Source organism: Octopus bimaculoides, chromosome 7 (genome assembly GCF_046866305.1).
Source record: "Octopus bimaculoides isolate indiv1 chromosome 7, ASM4686630v1, whole genome shotgun sequence".
NCBI classification, from domain to species: Eukaryota; Metazoa; Mollusca; class Cephalopoda; order Octopoda; family Octopodidae; genus Octopus; species Octopus bimaculoides.
The window spans coordinates 16,394,083-16,406,730 of NC_142934.1; the positions used below are offsets into that span (position 1 = coordinate 16,394,083).

The 12,648-nt window shown below is 38.3% G+C and overlaps 1 protein-coding gene across 2 annotated transcripts in view; it reads right to left on the reverse strand.

The window, feature by feature from the left end:
- LOC149134587 (uncharacterized) overlaps positions 1–12,648 on the reverse strand; it is a 78,933-nt gene that overhangs the window by 41,042 nt on the left and 25,243 nt on the right. For both annotated transcript variants that reach the window (XM_089354875.1, XM_089354876.1), the window contains 2 exons: positions 11,271–11,517; positions 7,491–7,640 (listed from right to left, as the gene is read on the reverse strand). In XM_089354875.1, the coding sequence (XP_089211001.1) occupies positions 7,491–7,640; positions 11,271–11,517 (397 nt within the window). The remainder of the gene's footprint in view (positions 1–7,490; positions 7,641–11,270; positions 11,518–12,648) is intronic.

Genomic DNA, 12,648 nt, shown 5'->3' on the forward strand with positions numbered 1-12,648 from the left:
TATCTTTGTCTAGTATGTATGTCGCTCTTATGTATCTTTGTCTAGTATGTATGTCGCTCTTATGTATCTTTGTCTAGTATGTATGTCGCTCTTATGTATCTTTGTCTAGTATGTATGTCGCTCTTATGTATCTTTGTCTAGTATGTATGTCGCTCTTATGTATCTTTGTCTAGTATGTATGTCGCTCTTATGTATCTTTGTCTAGTATGTATGTCGCTCTTATGTATCTTTGTCTAGTATGTATGTCGCTCTTATGTATCTTTGTCTAGTATGTATGTCGCTCTTATGTATCTTTGTCTAGTATGTATGTCGCTCTTATGTATCTTTGTCTAGTATGTATGTCGCTCTTATGTATCTTTGTCTAGTATGTATGTCGCTCTTATGTATCTTTGTCTAGTATGTATGTCGCTCTTATGTATCTTTGTCTAGTATGTATGTCGCTCTTATGTATCTTTGTCTAGTATGTATGTCGCTCTTATGTATCTTTGTCTAGTATGTATGTCGCTCTTATGTATCTTTGTCTAGTATGTATGTCGCTCTTATGTATCTTTGTCTAGTATGTATGTCGCTCTTATGTATCTTTGTCTAGTATGTATGTCGCTCTTATGTATCTTTGTCTAGTATGTATGTCGCTCTTATGTATCTTTGTCTAGTATGTATGTCGCTCTTATGTATCTTTGTCTAGTATGTATGTCGCTCTTATGTATCTTTGTCTAGTATGTATGTCGCTCTTATGTATCTTTGTCTAGTATGTATGTCGCTCTTATGTATCTTTGTCTAGTATGTATGTCGCTCTTATGTATCTTTGTCTAGTATGTATGTCGCTCTTATGTATCTTTGTCTAGTATGTATGTCGCTCTTATGTATCTTTGTCTAGTATGTATGTCGCTCTTATGTATCTTTGTCTAGTATGTATGTCGCTCTTATGTATCTTTGTCTAGTATGTATGTCGCTCTTATGTATCTTTGTCTAGTATGTATGTCGCTCTTATGTATCTTTGTCTAGTATGTATGTCGCTCTTATGTATCTTTGTCTAGTATGTATGTCGCTCTTATGTATCTTTGTCTAGTATGTATGTCGCTCTTATGTATCTTTGTCTAGTATGTATGTCGCTCTTATGTATCTTTGTCTAGTATGTATGTCGCTCTTATGTATCTTTGTCTAGTATGTATGTCGCTCTTATGTATCTTTGTCTAGTATGTATGTCGCTCTTATGTATCTTTGTCTAGTATGTATGTCGCTCTTATGTATCTTTGTCTAGTATGTATGTCGCTCTTATGTATCTTTGTCTAGTATGTATGTCGCTCTTATGTATCTTTGTCTAGTATGTATGTCGCTCTTATGTATCTTTGTCTAGTATGTATGTCGCTCTTATGTATCTTTGTCTAGTATGTATGTCGCTCTTATGTATCTTTGTCTAGTATGTATGTCGCTCTTATGTATCTTTGTCTAGTATGTATGTCGCTCTTATGTATCTTTGTCTAGTATGTATGTCGCTCTTATGTATCTTTGTCTAGTATGTATGTCGCTCTTATGTATCTTTGTCTAGTATGTATGTCGCTCTTATGTATCTTTGTCTAGTATGTATGTCGCTCTTATGTATCTTTGTCTAGTATGTATGTCGCTCTTATGTATCTTTGTCTAGTATGTATGTCGCTCTTATGTATCTTTGTCTAGTATGTATGTCGCTCTTATGTATCTTTGTCTAGTATGTATGTCGCTCTTATGTATCTTTGTCTAGTATGTATGTCGCTCTTATGTATCTTTGTCTAGTATGTATGTCGCTCTTATGTATCTTTGTCTAGTATGTATGTCGCTCTTATGTATCTTTGTCTAGTATGTATGTCGCTCTTATGTATCTTTGTCTAGTATGTATGTCGCTCTTATGTATCTTTGTCTAGTATGTATGTCGCTCTTATGTATCTTTGTCTAGTATGTATGTCGCTCTTATGTATCTTTGTCTAGTATGTATGTCGCTCTTATGTATCTTTGTCTAGTATGTATGTCGCTCTTATGTATCTTTGTCTAGTATGTATGTCGCTCTTATGTATCTTTGTCTAGTATGTATGTCGCTCTTATGTATCTTTGTCTAGTATGTATGTCGCTCTTATGTATCTTTGTCTAGTATGTATGTCGCTCTTATGTATCTTTGTCTAGTATGTATGTCGCTCTTATGTATCTTTGTCTAGTATGTATGTCGCTCTTATGTATCTTTGTCTAGTATGTATGTCGCTCTTATGTATCTTTGTCTAGTATGTATGTCGCTCTTATGTATCTTTGTCTAGTATGTATGTCGCTCTTATGTATCTTTGTCTAGTATGTATGTCGCTCTTATGTATCTTTGTCTAGTATGTATGTCGCTCTTATGTATCTTTGTCTAGTATGTATGTCGCTCTTATGTATCTTTGTCTAGTATGTATGTCGCTCTTATGTATCTTTGTCTAGTATGTATGTCGCTCTTATGTATCTTTGTCTAGTATGTATGTCGCTCTTATGTATCTTTGTCTAGTATGTATGTCGCTCTTATGTATCTTTGTCTAGTATGTATGTCGCTCTTATGTATCTTTGTCTAGTATGTATGTCGCTCTTATGTATCTTTGTCTAGTATGTATGTCGCTCTTATGTATCTTTGTCTAGTATGTATGTCGCTCTTATGTATCTTTGTCTAGTATGTATGTCGCTCTTATGTATCTTTGTCTAGTATGTATGTCGCTCTTATGTATCTTTGTCTAGTATGTATGTCGCTCTTATGTATCTTTGTCTAGTATGTATGTCGCTCTTATGTATCTTTGTCTAGTATGTATGTCGCTCTTATGTATCTTTGTCTAGTATGTATGTCGCTCTTATGTATCTTTGTCTAGTATGTATGTCGCTCTTATGTATCTTTGTCTAGTATGTATGTCGCTCTTATGTATCTTTGTCTAGTATGTATGTCGCTCTTATGTATCTTTGTCTAGTATGTATGTCGCTCTTATGTATCTTTGTCTAGTATGTATGTCGCTCTTATGTATCTTTGTCTAGTATGTATGTCGCTCTTATGTATCTTTGTCTAGTATGTATGTCGCTCTTATGTATCTTTGTCTAGTATGTATGTCGCTCTTATGTATCTTTGTCTAGTATGTATGTCGCTCTTATGTATCTTTGTCTAGTATGTATGTCGCTCTTATGTATCTTTGTCTAGTATGTATGTCGCTCTTATGTATCTTTGTCTAGTATGTATGTCGCTCTTATGTATCTTTGTCTAGTATGTATGTCGCTCTTATGTATCTTTGTCTAGTATGTATGTCGCTCTTATGTATCTTTGTCTAGTATGTATGTCGCTCTTATGTATCTTTGTCTAGTATGTATGTCGCTCTTATGTATCTTTGTCTAGTATGTATGTCGCTCTTATGTATCTTTGTCTAGTATGTATGTCGCTCTTATGTATCTTTGTCTAGTATGTATGTCGCTCTTATGTATCTTTGTCTAGTATGTATGTCGCTCTTATGTATCTTTGTCTAGTATGTATGTCGCTCTTATGTATCTTTGTCTAGTATGTATGTCGCTCTTATGTATCTTTGTCTAGTATGTATGTCGCTCTTATGTATCTTTGTCTAGTATGTATGTCGCTCTTATGTATCTTTGTCTAGTATGTATGTCGCTCTTATGTATCTTTGTCTAGTATGTATGTCGCTCTTATGTATCTTTGTCTAGTATGTATGTCGCTCTTATGTATCTTTGTCTAGTATGTATGTCGCTCTTATGTATCTTTGTCTAGTATGTATGTCGCTCTTATGTATCTTTGTCTAGTATGTATGTCGCTCTTATGTATCTTTGTCTAGTATGTATGTCGCTCTTATGTATCTTTGTCTAGTATGTATGTCGCTCTTATGTATCTTTGTCTAGTATGTATGTCGCTCTTATGTATCTTTGTCTAGTATGTATGTCGCTCTTATGTATCTTTGTCTAGTATGTATGTCACTCTTAGTACAACCAATAACATGCAGCTCAGTATATGGTCTGGCAGTCGACTACTAAACCGGTAACCCTACCAAGGCTGCTTGGTAAGGAGAATGATTTTCATTGGATGATTTCGCTGGACGAAAAACAAAGCCTGTCAAACGGCGGATGAACTGAGCAGCGTCAACGACTATCCAACAGCTGGGTGGGAGAGACCTCTAGTCTTTGTTCAAGTATCTTCTTAGGAGAAAGCAAACACTGCTGAAACACCTACGATTTCGTTTGCATTCATTGATTTAATCTAATTATTCTTTTTGGGCAAACGCGTACGTCGTGTAGAGAGTAACATTGGCCATATGTAAGACTTTCCTCACTTTAATAAAGCTTCAGATTTAAGCATCGCTTGATTTTCAACATCTCTGTTGTTTGTATACTATGGGTGGTCACTGAAAAAGGCAAAACACTCGATGAAAAATTCCAAGCTGGAACGAATGCATGTGTCAGCGTGAATGGTAAGCTCTCTGAATACCTGTTGCAGGAGGTGCCCATCGTTACCACATCTGTGCAAAAGAGTTTACGTCCCTCGAAGGACTGAAAAGCCACATCCATGCTACTCATATTTAATAGAACAACCAAGAGATGGCATTGCTCAAACTTGGGTTGCAGCCATCAAGCATGCATGCATGCATTTATGTATGTATGTATGTATGCACATATGCACGTGTGTATGTATGTATACATGCACATATGCACGTGTGTTGTGAAGGCGCGTGGCTTAGTGGTTAGGGCATTCGGCTCACGATCGCAGAGTCGCGAGTTCAATTCCTGGCGACGCGTTGTGTCCTTGGGCAAGACACTTTATTTCACGTTGCTCCAGTCCACTCAGCTGGCAAAAATGAGTAGTACCTGTGTTTCAAAGGGCCGGCCTTGTCACACTCTGTATCACGCTGAATCTCCCTGAGAACTACGTTAGGGGTACACGTGTCTGTGGATTACTCAGCCACTTGCACGTTAATTTCATGAGCAAGCTGTTCCGTTGATCGTATCAGCTGGGACCCTCCTCGTCGTAACCGACGGAGTGCTCCTTCTATGCACGTGTGTATGTATGTATGTATGTACGTTTTTTGCTACTCTAGGCACAAGGCCCGATGTATGTATATTTTATGCATGTTTTATGTATGTATGTGAAAACGAGTCAATGTATGTATGTATGTATCTGCATGTGGATGTATGTGTGTGTATGTGCGTGAGTCGTTGTGTGTGTGTGTGTGTGTGTGTGTGTGTGTGTGTGTGTGTGTGTGTGTGTGTGTGTGTCGTTGTGTGTGTTATGTATAACTTTTCATCAGATATTAGATAAACAAGTCTCCAACTAGGTGACAAGACCCCTTTTGTTGGGTATGTTTAGAAAGCATCTAGGCATTCATATAAGCTTTCAATTATTTTTTTTTTACAATACGCATGAATGTATTTCAATTCACTTTATTCATACATTAAAATTCCCCTGAAACGCACATAAAAAATGGTTTCTAAGAAATAATGTCTTTTAAGGAAATTCAAACGTTGTTATTTGCTGTTGTCGTCGTGTTTTTGTTACTTAACAACAACAATAGCAACAACAACAACAACAATAACAACAACAACAGCAGCAGCAGGAGTATACCAAAAGAGTAATCTGCTATTGAAATTGATAAAAAAAAACAACGCCTTTGAAATTTTTAGTGTTCCAACAACACAAGGAATTTATAAAAGTCAGATGAAGTAGGTTGTTGTATAATCTTGTTTTATATAAAATCATAGAACATTGTTTATGCAGAAAGTGGGGGTGGGGAAAACGAGGAAGTATAAGGTCACCTCATGATACGTGTGTTCAAACCCGCATAGGAGAAGAGCAGTTTCGTTCCGTTAAGTTTTTGAACAAGACAGCTCTATACAACAAAACTTCACTACACTCTACACAACAAAACCTTGTAAGACCGAGACCATCATTTATGAAGCCACCGTAGATTCTACAACTGCTAAGGACACAGTTTCGTCAAAGCTTGTTCGAAATTTACAGGTAGTCTTGAAATACGCTTTTTGTGTGTGTGTGTGTGTGTGTGGGGGGGGGTCCGAATGTCTATTTTTTTCAGAAGTGCTTGATTCTTGAATTCGCTTAAAGTTCAATAGGTAGTACTTCTGAAGATGCAGCGTTAGGGAATAACATCTTTGAAAATTATCTCCCTTGTTGTACACTTTTCATCTCTTCTACTTTGAGAGTTATTATCTGTTATTCACGAACAATAGATAGGAAATTCAAGAAGTGAATGCGCTCTGAAAGAACCTGCATACGCCCATAAGAAAAAAATTGCGCCTTAAAATCTTGAGACTTGTTCACCATTGAAAACACTAAACGTATTGGAAATTGATCAATCTCAAAAACGCAAGTTAAGAGATAAATTGGCATCACTTAGGCAGATTTTGATCCATGGAATAAAACCTTTGATTTTGAGTGTGCATTATCAATCAATTCGATATCCATGCAGATATTGTAGAAGTTAGTAATTTATATGCTTATTACGTTACATAATCCTTGTCGAAGGGATCTATTTCATAAGAGCTAAACTATTACACCAAGGCTTTAATTCAAATTTATGAGGTGGCATTTACTTCAGATAATACTAACCCTCTTCGTCATTCATGCCGTAACGGATTTTCTCGTATATCTTCCGAATTTCGTAACTTTCCTCTTCTCTTAAACTTTTCGCGAATCTTCTAGTTCGTTCGTTCGTTCGTTTATTGCTTCTCTTCGCATTTTCATGATGACTATGTTATCAAAATTACGGAAAGTGTATTGAAAGAATAATGTATCTTTTATCCTTTCGTTTACTTGTTCCAGTCATTGGATCGCAGCCATACTTGGGCACCGCCTTGAAGTACGTAGCCGAACAAATCCAACCCAGTGCTTATTCTATTGTACTAAGAAGTTACGAGGATGTAAACGAAAACGGGTTGCTAAGCGATGGTGAAGGATTAACACAAACGTGTACTCTCTCTCTCACACACACACACACACGCTGGCACTCCGTCGGTTACGACGATGAGGATTCAAGCTGATGCGATCAGCGGAACAGCCTGCTAGTGAAATTAACGTGTAAGTGGCTGAGCATTCCAGAGACACATATATTCTTGTAACGTAGATCTCAGGGTGTTTCAGCGTGGGGCAATCAAAGTACTCCAGACGATGAGTCAGCAGCCACCTTGCTATCTCCAGTAGGAAACAATCATTGCTCCGATTGCTGCGATGTTTTCGCTCTTTTTTCGCCTTTTCAACGGTTTTAATTGCTTGAGGTTTTTCCGATGTCAACTGCTCAAACACTTGTATTTAGGAAAGAGACTGGAAGTGGAGCTGTCTCTGTTGAGGTCTAGCCAAGGCCCACGAAATATAGTGCGGGTAACCTTCAACGAAAATCACTCATAAGAGATTGTTTTATATCTTACGATTATTATTATTATTATTATTATTATTAGTAGTAGTAGTAGTAGTAAGAATTCAAATGGTCGTATTCACTTACTTGTGCAAATCTCTCCCGGAGCGCGTACTATGTCAGGTGAGATGTCATCGTAATCTGGATTACATTTGCACAAAAATGATTTCATGTAATGCTTACAGATGGCGTTCACGCTGCAGTAGTTGTAACTCGAGTCTTGGCAGTGGTTGTATTCTGAAAAAAAACAAAACACAAACAACAACAACAACAACAACAACGACATCAACAGCAAAATCAAAACACCAAAACCACAGTCAACACTTTTAACAAATCTTCACTTTATTATTTGCTTTCAGAGAACGTCCTCCCGTCCGTCCGTCCACCTGTCTGTCTATCTGCGTACGCGTACGCACACACACACACACACACACACACACACACACACACACACACACACACACACACACATACCTGTTGTGCTAATGAAGGCTATTAAGTCAGAGACACGTGCTGCGACTATCCTCTTATCTTCAGGTAACAAAGCCTGTCCTTTTTCCATATTGGCATGTCAGTTTTGCAAAGTTCTTGATTTTTCAGATTTTTTCCCCCTTCGCAAGTGGAGCTGGCTTTAGCTGCCCTTAATCATCAATGGTGACACTTCCTCCACAAGCAGCGGATGTTAACATAAAGCTGAAGATTAGTGAAAAAGAGAATACCTACGCTGAACTATTGAGAAATCTGCAGTTACTTTATCCAGATTACAACTTCAGGTTTATACCTGTAATTATTGGGGCCCTGGGATATGTAATACACTGCCTAAATACCAATCTTGAGAAATTAGGCTTCTCAAAACCAGAAAGGAGAAAGCTAATTCGAAGACTACAGATGCAATACATCACTGGAACTGTAAAAATCTGTAAAACTTTCCAGAAGTTCGTAATGCAAATATGAGCATATCTAGATACGCAACTATACACAAAACAAAACATGCAAATCTGCTTACATACATACATGCATACATGATGGCCGTCCACTCGTGACCGAGGAAGACCATTGCCGACCTTCAGGAACATTGTGCGCTCTAGGACTAACTTATATTTTGCATTTGCGGCTCCGTTGGTGGCTAATGAGCCCTGCTCTTGACAAGCATACACGACTGCAAACATTGCAGACCAAGCTTTCCCCATTCACTATACGAGCCGTGCGCTTTCGCGCAGCTCGCTTAAGTTCTTCATATGTATACATACATACATACATGCATGCATGCATACATACATACAAACAAACAAACAAAAATACTCTTTTGTTGATGTTGAAATTCCAGTGAAGGAGTCTTGAATCTAGGTTAGAAACCGGATCTTTCTCTATTGGTGAGAAATCTTGAAATAAAACTGACATACACATACAGCAACACAAAAAATATTGGTAGCGTTTACTAAACGTGAACATCTATCACATCTTTGCTTTTGTGATCTAATTCCAGCGACTGACCTTTGTTCACTCGTTACAAACCAGTTCCCCTTTTTTATAGAAAGAATTTAAATAGTATATGAATATAGAATATTTAGTTCTATATACACTTACATCCATTCATCCATCCATCCCTACATACTACAACTACCACCACCACCACCACTACTACTACTACTACTACTACTACTACTACTACTACTACTACTACTACTACTACTACTACTACTACTGCTGCTACCACCACCAACACCAGCAGCAGTAACACCACCGCCGTCGCCAACACCCCCACCATACCCCACCCCGCCACTACTACTGTCGTCAGTCTTAAACGGATACTGTTTGGTAATATGTACCGTGCTTTCGTTAATGTCTTAGGTGCCTATTTAGTCGCGAGCAGACAGAGACACATTCTCAGCCCCCCCCCTTACTCTTGACATCTTAGGACATCCATGATGTGACAGCTGGAAGGAGAGAGTGAGGGCTGCACTAGCCCAACACACACTAGGCTGGTACTCATTTTAGTTAAGGAGAGAAATGGAAGAACGAGAATTATAGCACCTAACTCCAAGATGCAACACACCACCCAGTCTAGGATTCGAACACGCACTCTAACCACTAAGCTGCGTTCCTTCACTGATGCTATATACGTACATACATGCATAAACACTTGCGTATATAATGTATGTATTTATGCATGTCTATGTACATATATGTTTGTATGTATGCGTACATAACACATACATACAAACTTACGTACATGCATACATACAAGGATACATAAATACATGCATACATGCGTAATAATACATACATACATAGACGACATGTATTCGTACAAAATACATACATACACAAATATGCATGCGTACATACATACGTACGAACATATATAAATACATACGCAGAAACATACATACATACGTACAAACGCATACATACATACATGCATACATATGGCCGTTAGCGACAGACTTGCAGACGCAGAGGTTCATTAAAAATGCGATTTTGAACGTTATCTCCTGTAACTATGCCAACCTGGAGAAACGAAGACCAGTAAATCGCTCTGTTTTACTTTTACCAATAAGAGATGCACCTCTTACTCACCAATTCACCGCCATTCACACTAGGTTACACAAGAAATTCCCCCCTCATAGAATTTCGTTTATACTATTATGGTTGACAATAGCCCCAACATTAACATCAACACCACCGACGTACGTGTGAACCATTTTCGAAAGCGTAACTAAATCTATCGTCAAATGTAATATAGGTATCGAATTTTGACACAAGGCCAGCAATTTCAGGAGAAAGAGAATATCGACCCCAGTGTTTAACTGGTACTTATTTTATCGACTCCGAAATGTTGAAAGGCAAGGCAAAGTCGTCCTCGGCGCAATTTGAACGCGAAGACGGATGAAATGTCGCCTAGTATTTTACCCGACGTGCCAACGATTCTGCCAGCTCGTCGACCGCTACTCTAAGAATATTGGTTTCAAATTTTGGCACGATGTCAGCAACTTCGGGGAAGGGGATAAGTCGATTACATTGACCCCCGTTGTTCAAATGGGCCTATCTTATCGACCTTGAAAGAATGAAAGGCTAAGTCGACCTCGGCGTGCTAACAATTCTGCGAGCTCACCGCCTTGCATCGTTTTATCAACTCCGAAAGGATGAAAGGCAAAATCGACCTCGGCGGAATTTGAACTGAGAACGTAGCGGTGGACATTTTGCCCGGCGTGCTAACGATTCTGCCAGCTCGCTACCTTAATAATAATAATAATAATGATAATGGTTTCAAATTTTGCCACAAGGGCAGCAATTTTGAGGGAGGTGATGAGTCGATTACATCGACCCCAGTGTTTAACTGGTACCTATTTTATCAACTCCAAAAGGATGAAAGGTAAAGTCGACCTCGGTGGAATTTGAACTCAGAACACAGAGACGGGCGAAATGCTGTCAAACATTTTGCTCGGCGTGCTAAAAATTCTGCCAGCTCACCGCCTTGCATCGTCAAATTTAATGCCGCGTGTTACCGATAGAGGGCGGTGAGCTGGGAGAATCGTTAACAAGTTTTGACAAAATGCTTAGCAGCATTTCTTGCGACTCTTTACGTTCTGGTCTGATTTCAAATCCTGCCGAGGTCAACTTTGCCTTTCAACTCTTCGAGGCCGATAAAATACATCACCAGACAAGTACTGGGGTCGATGTAATCAACTTGCATCCCAACCCTCTCTTCAAGATAGCTGACTTTGAATCCTGCAAGGGGCCCGCCTCCCGTTTAGGGGGAATGTTGCATTCTCGGTCGCTTACACGCTATGGAAATCGGGTACTTTACGAGTCATGTGTCTATAAAATAATAAAGAAATACAAATAAACAAATAATTAATTTACCTGTTATCTTGTTTTTGTTATTTAATCCTTCTAGTTGGTCCCATCTTATGTATACATAGGTTCCATTGTTTTGAGTCTCTGCGAGACCTTTCTTATAGATTTTTTCAATCTCCTCGACGCTAGGTGCGTCTGATTTCTCTACAGATATTCGAAAGTTCACTTCAACATAAGTAGGTTTCCAAATAATGTGGACTATTTGAACACCTAGCAAACCTGGAAGCCTTTGAGAAGGAAATATTGATAGTAACTGAAACAGAAAATAAACAGATAAAATAACGGGTAACAGCAGACAAGATAAAAATAAAGATAGCATAAAAACAAAAAAAAAGATGTGGGTTAGTCAATTAAATTGACTCGAGTACATCACTGGTACTCTATTTTATCGATCCCTAAAATGATAAAAACAAATTTGACCATGATGAGATTCGAGCTCTAAAAAAACCCCCAAAAAACCCGGAAGAAATGCTGAAAGGAATTTTGTCCGACGTTTTAACGAGTCTGCTAATCCATCACGCATATAGACACAAACGACCACACATACGCGCGCGCAGGTGCATATATATATATATATGTGTGTGTGTGTGTGTGTGTGTGTGTGTGTGTGTGTGTGTGTGTGTGTGTGTGTGTGTGTGTGTGTGTGTGTGTGTGTGTGTGTGTGTGGTTTGCGCCTGAAGAATACGTTTGAGTTCTCTCAACATATGAAACTGTTAGTAGCGCTTTAATACATGTATTGCGACCTTTAAGTAAATAAAATTATATATATATTTTATGTATGTATGCATATTTGTTTGTTTGTTTGTTTGTTTGTGTGTGTGTGTGTGGGGGGGGGGGGCGTGCGTGTACCTACATACACATATATGCACGTATGAAAAAGTATACACACTTAAGCATATAATGACGATGATGATTGTCCCTCCCGTCGATTTCGCCGTATGAGTGTTCGAAAGAATGGACCATAAATACAAGAAGCTAAAAAAGCTGCATCTATTTGCGATGGATGCATGAATGTAATTCGAGTCCAGGTATGGATTTTGCTACGAAGTCACAATGGAGACGATGGTGATTTTGATTTCGCCAGAGATTGGACAAATGTCTCTGTTGATGAGAGGATATAATTCTTTTATTGTTCTATTTCTTCAATTCAAATAATTGTAAAGCATCAGGACACATTTTACGCCATTCAGATCGATGTAGGCAATAACTTTCCCAAGATGTTGAATGAAGCTGTCGGGATTTTAACGATTGTTTCAACTTATCCTTATACCTAGAAATGGTCTTCCATTACCACGGAATTCAGTGGGTTGACAAAAACATTAAGGACGATACAAAATGTGGTTACATAAAAACGTGTAAAAAAATAAAATATTTGAAAGAAAAA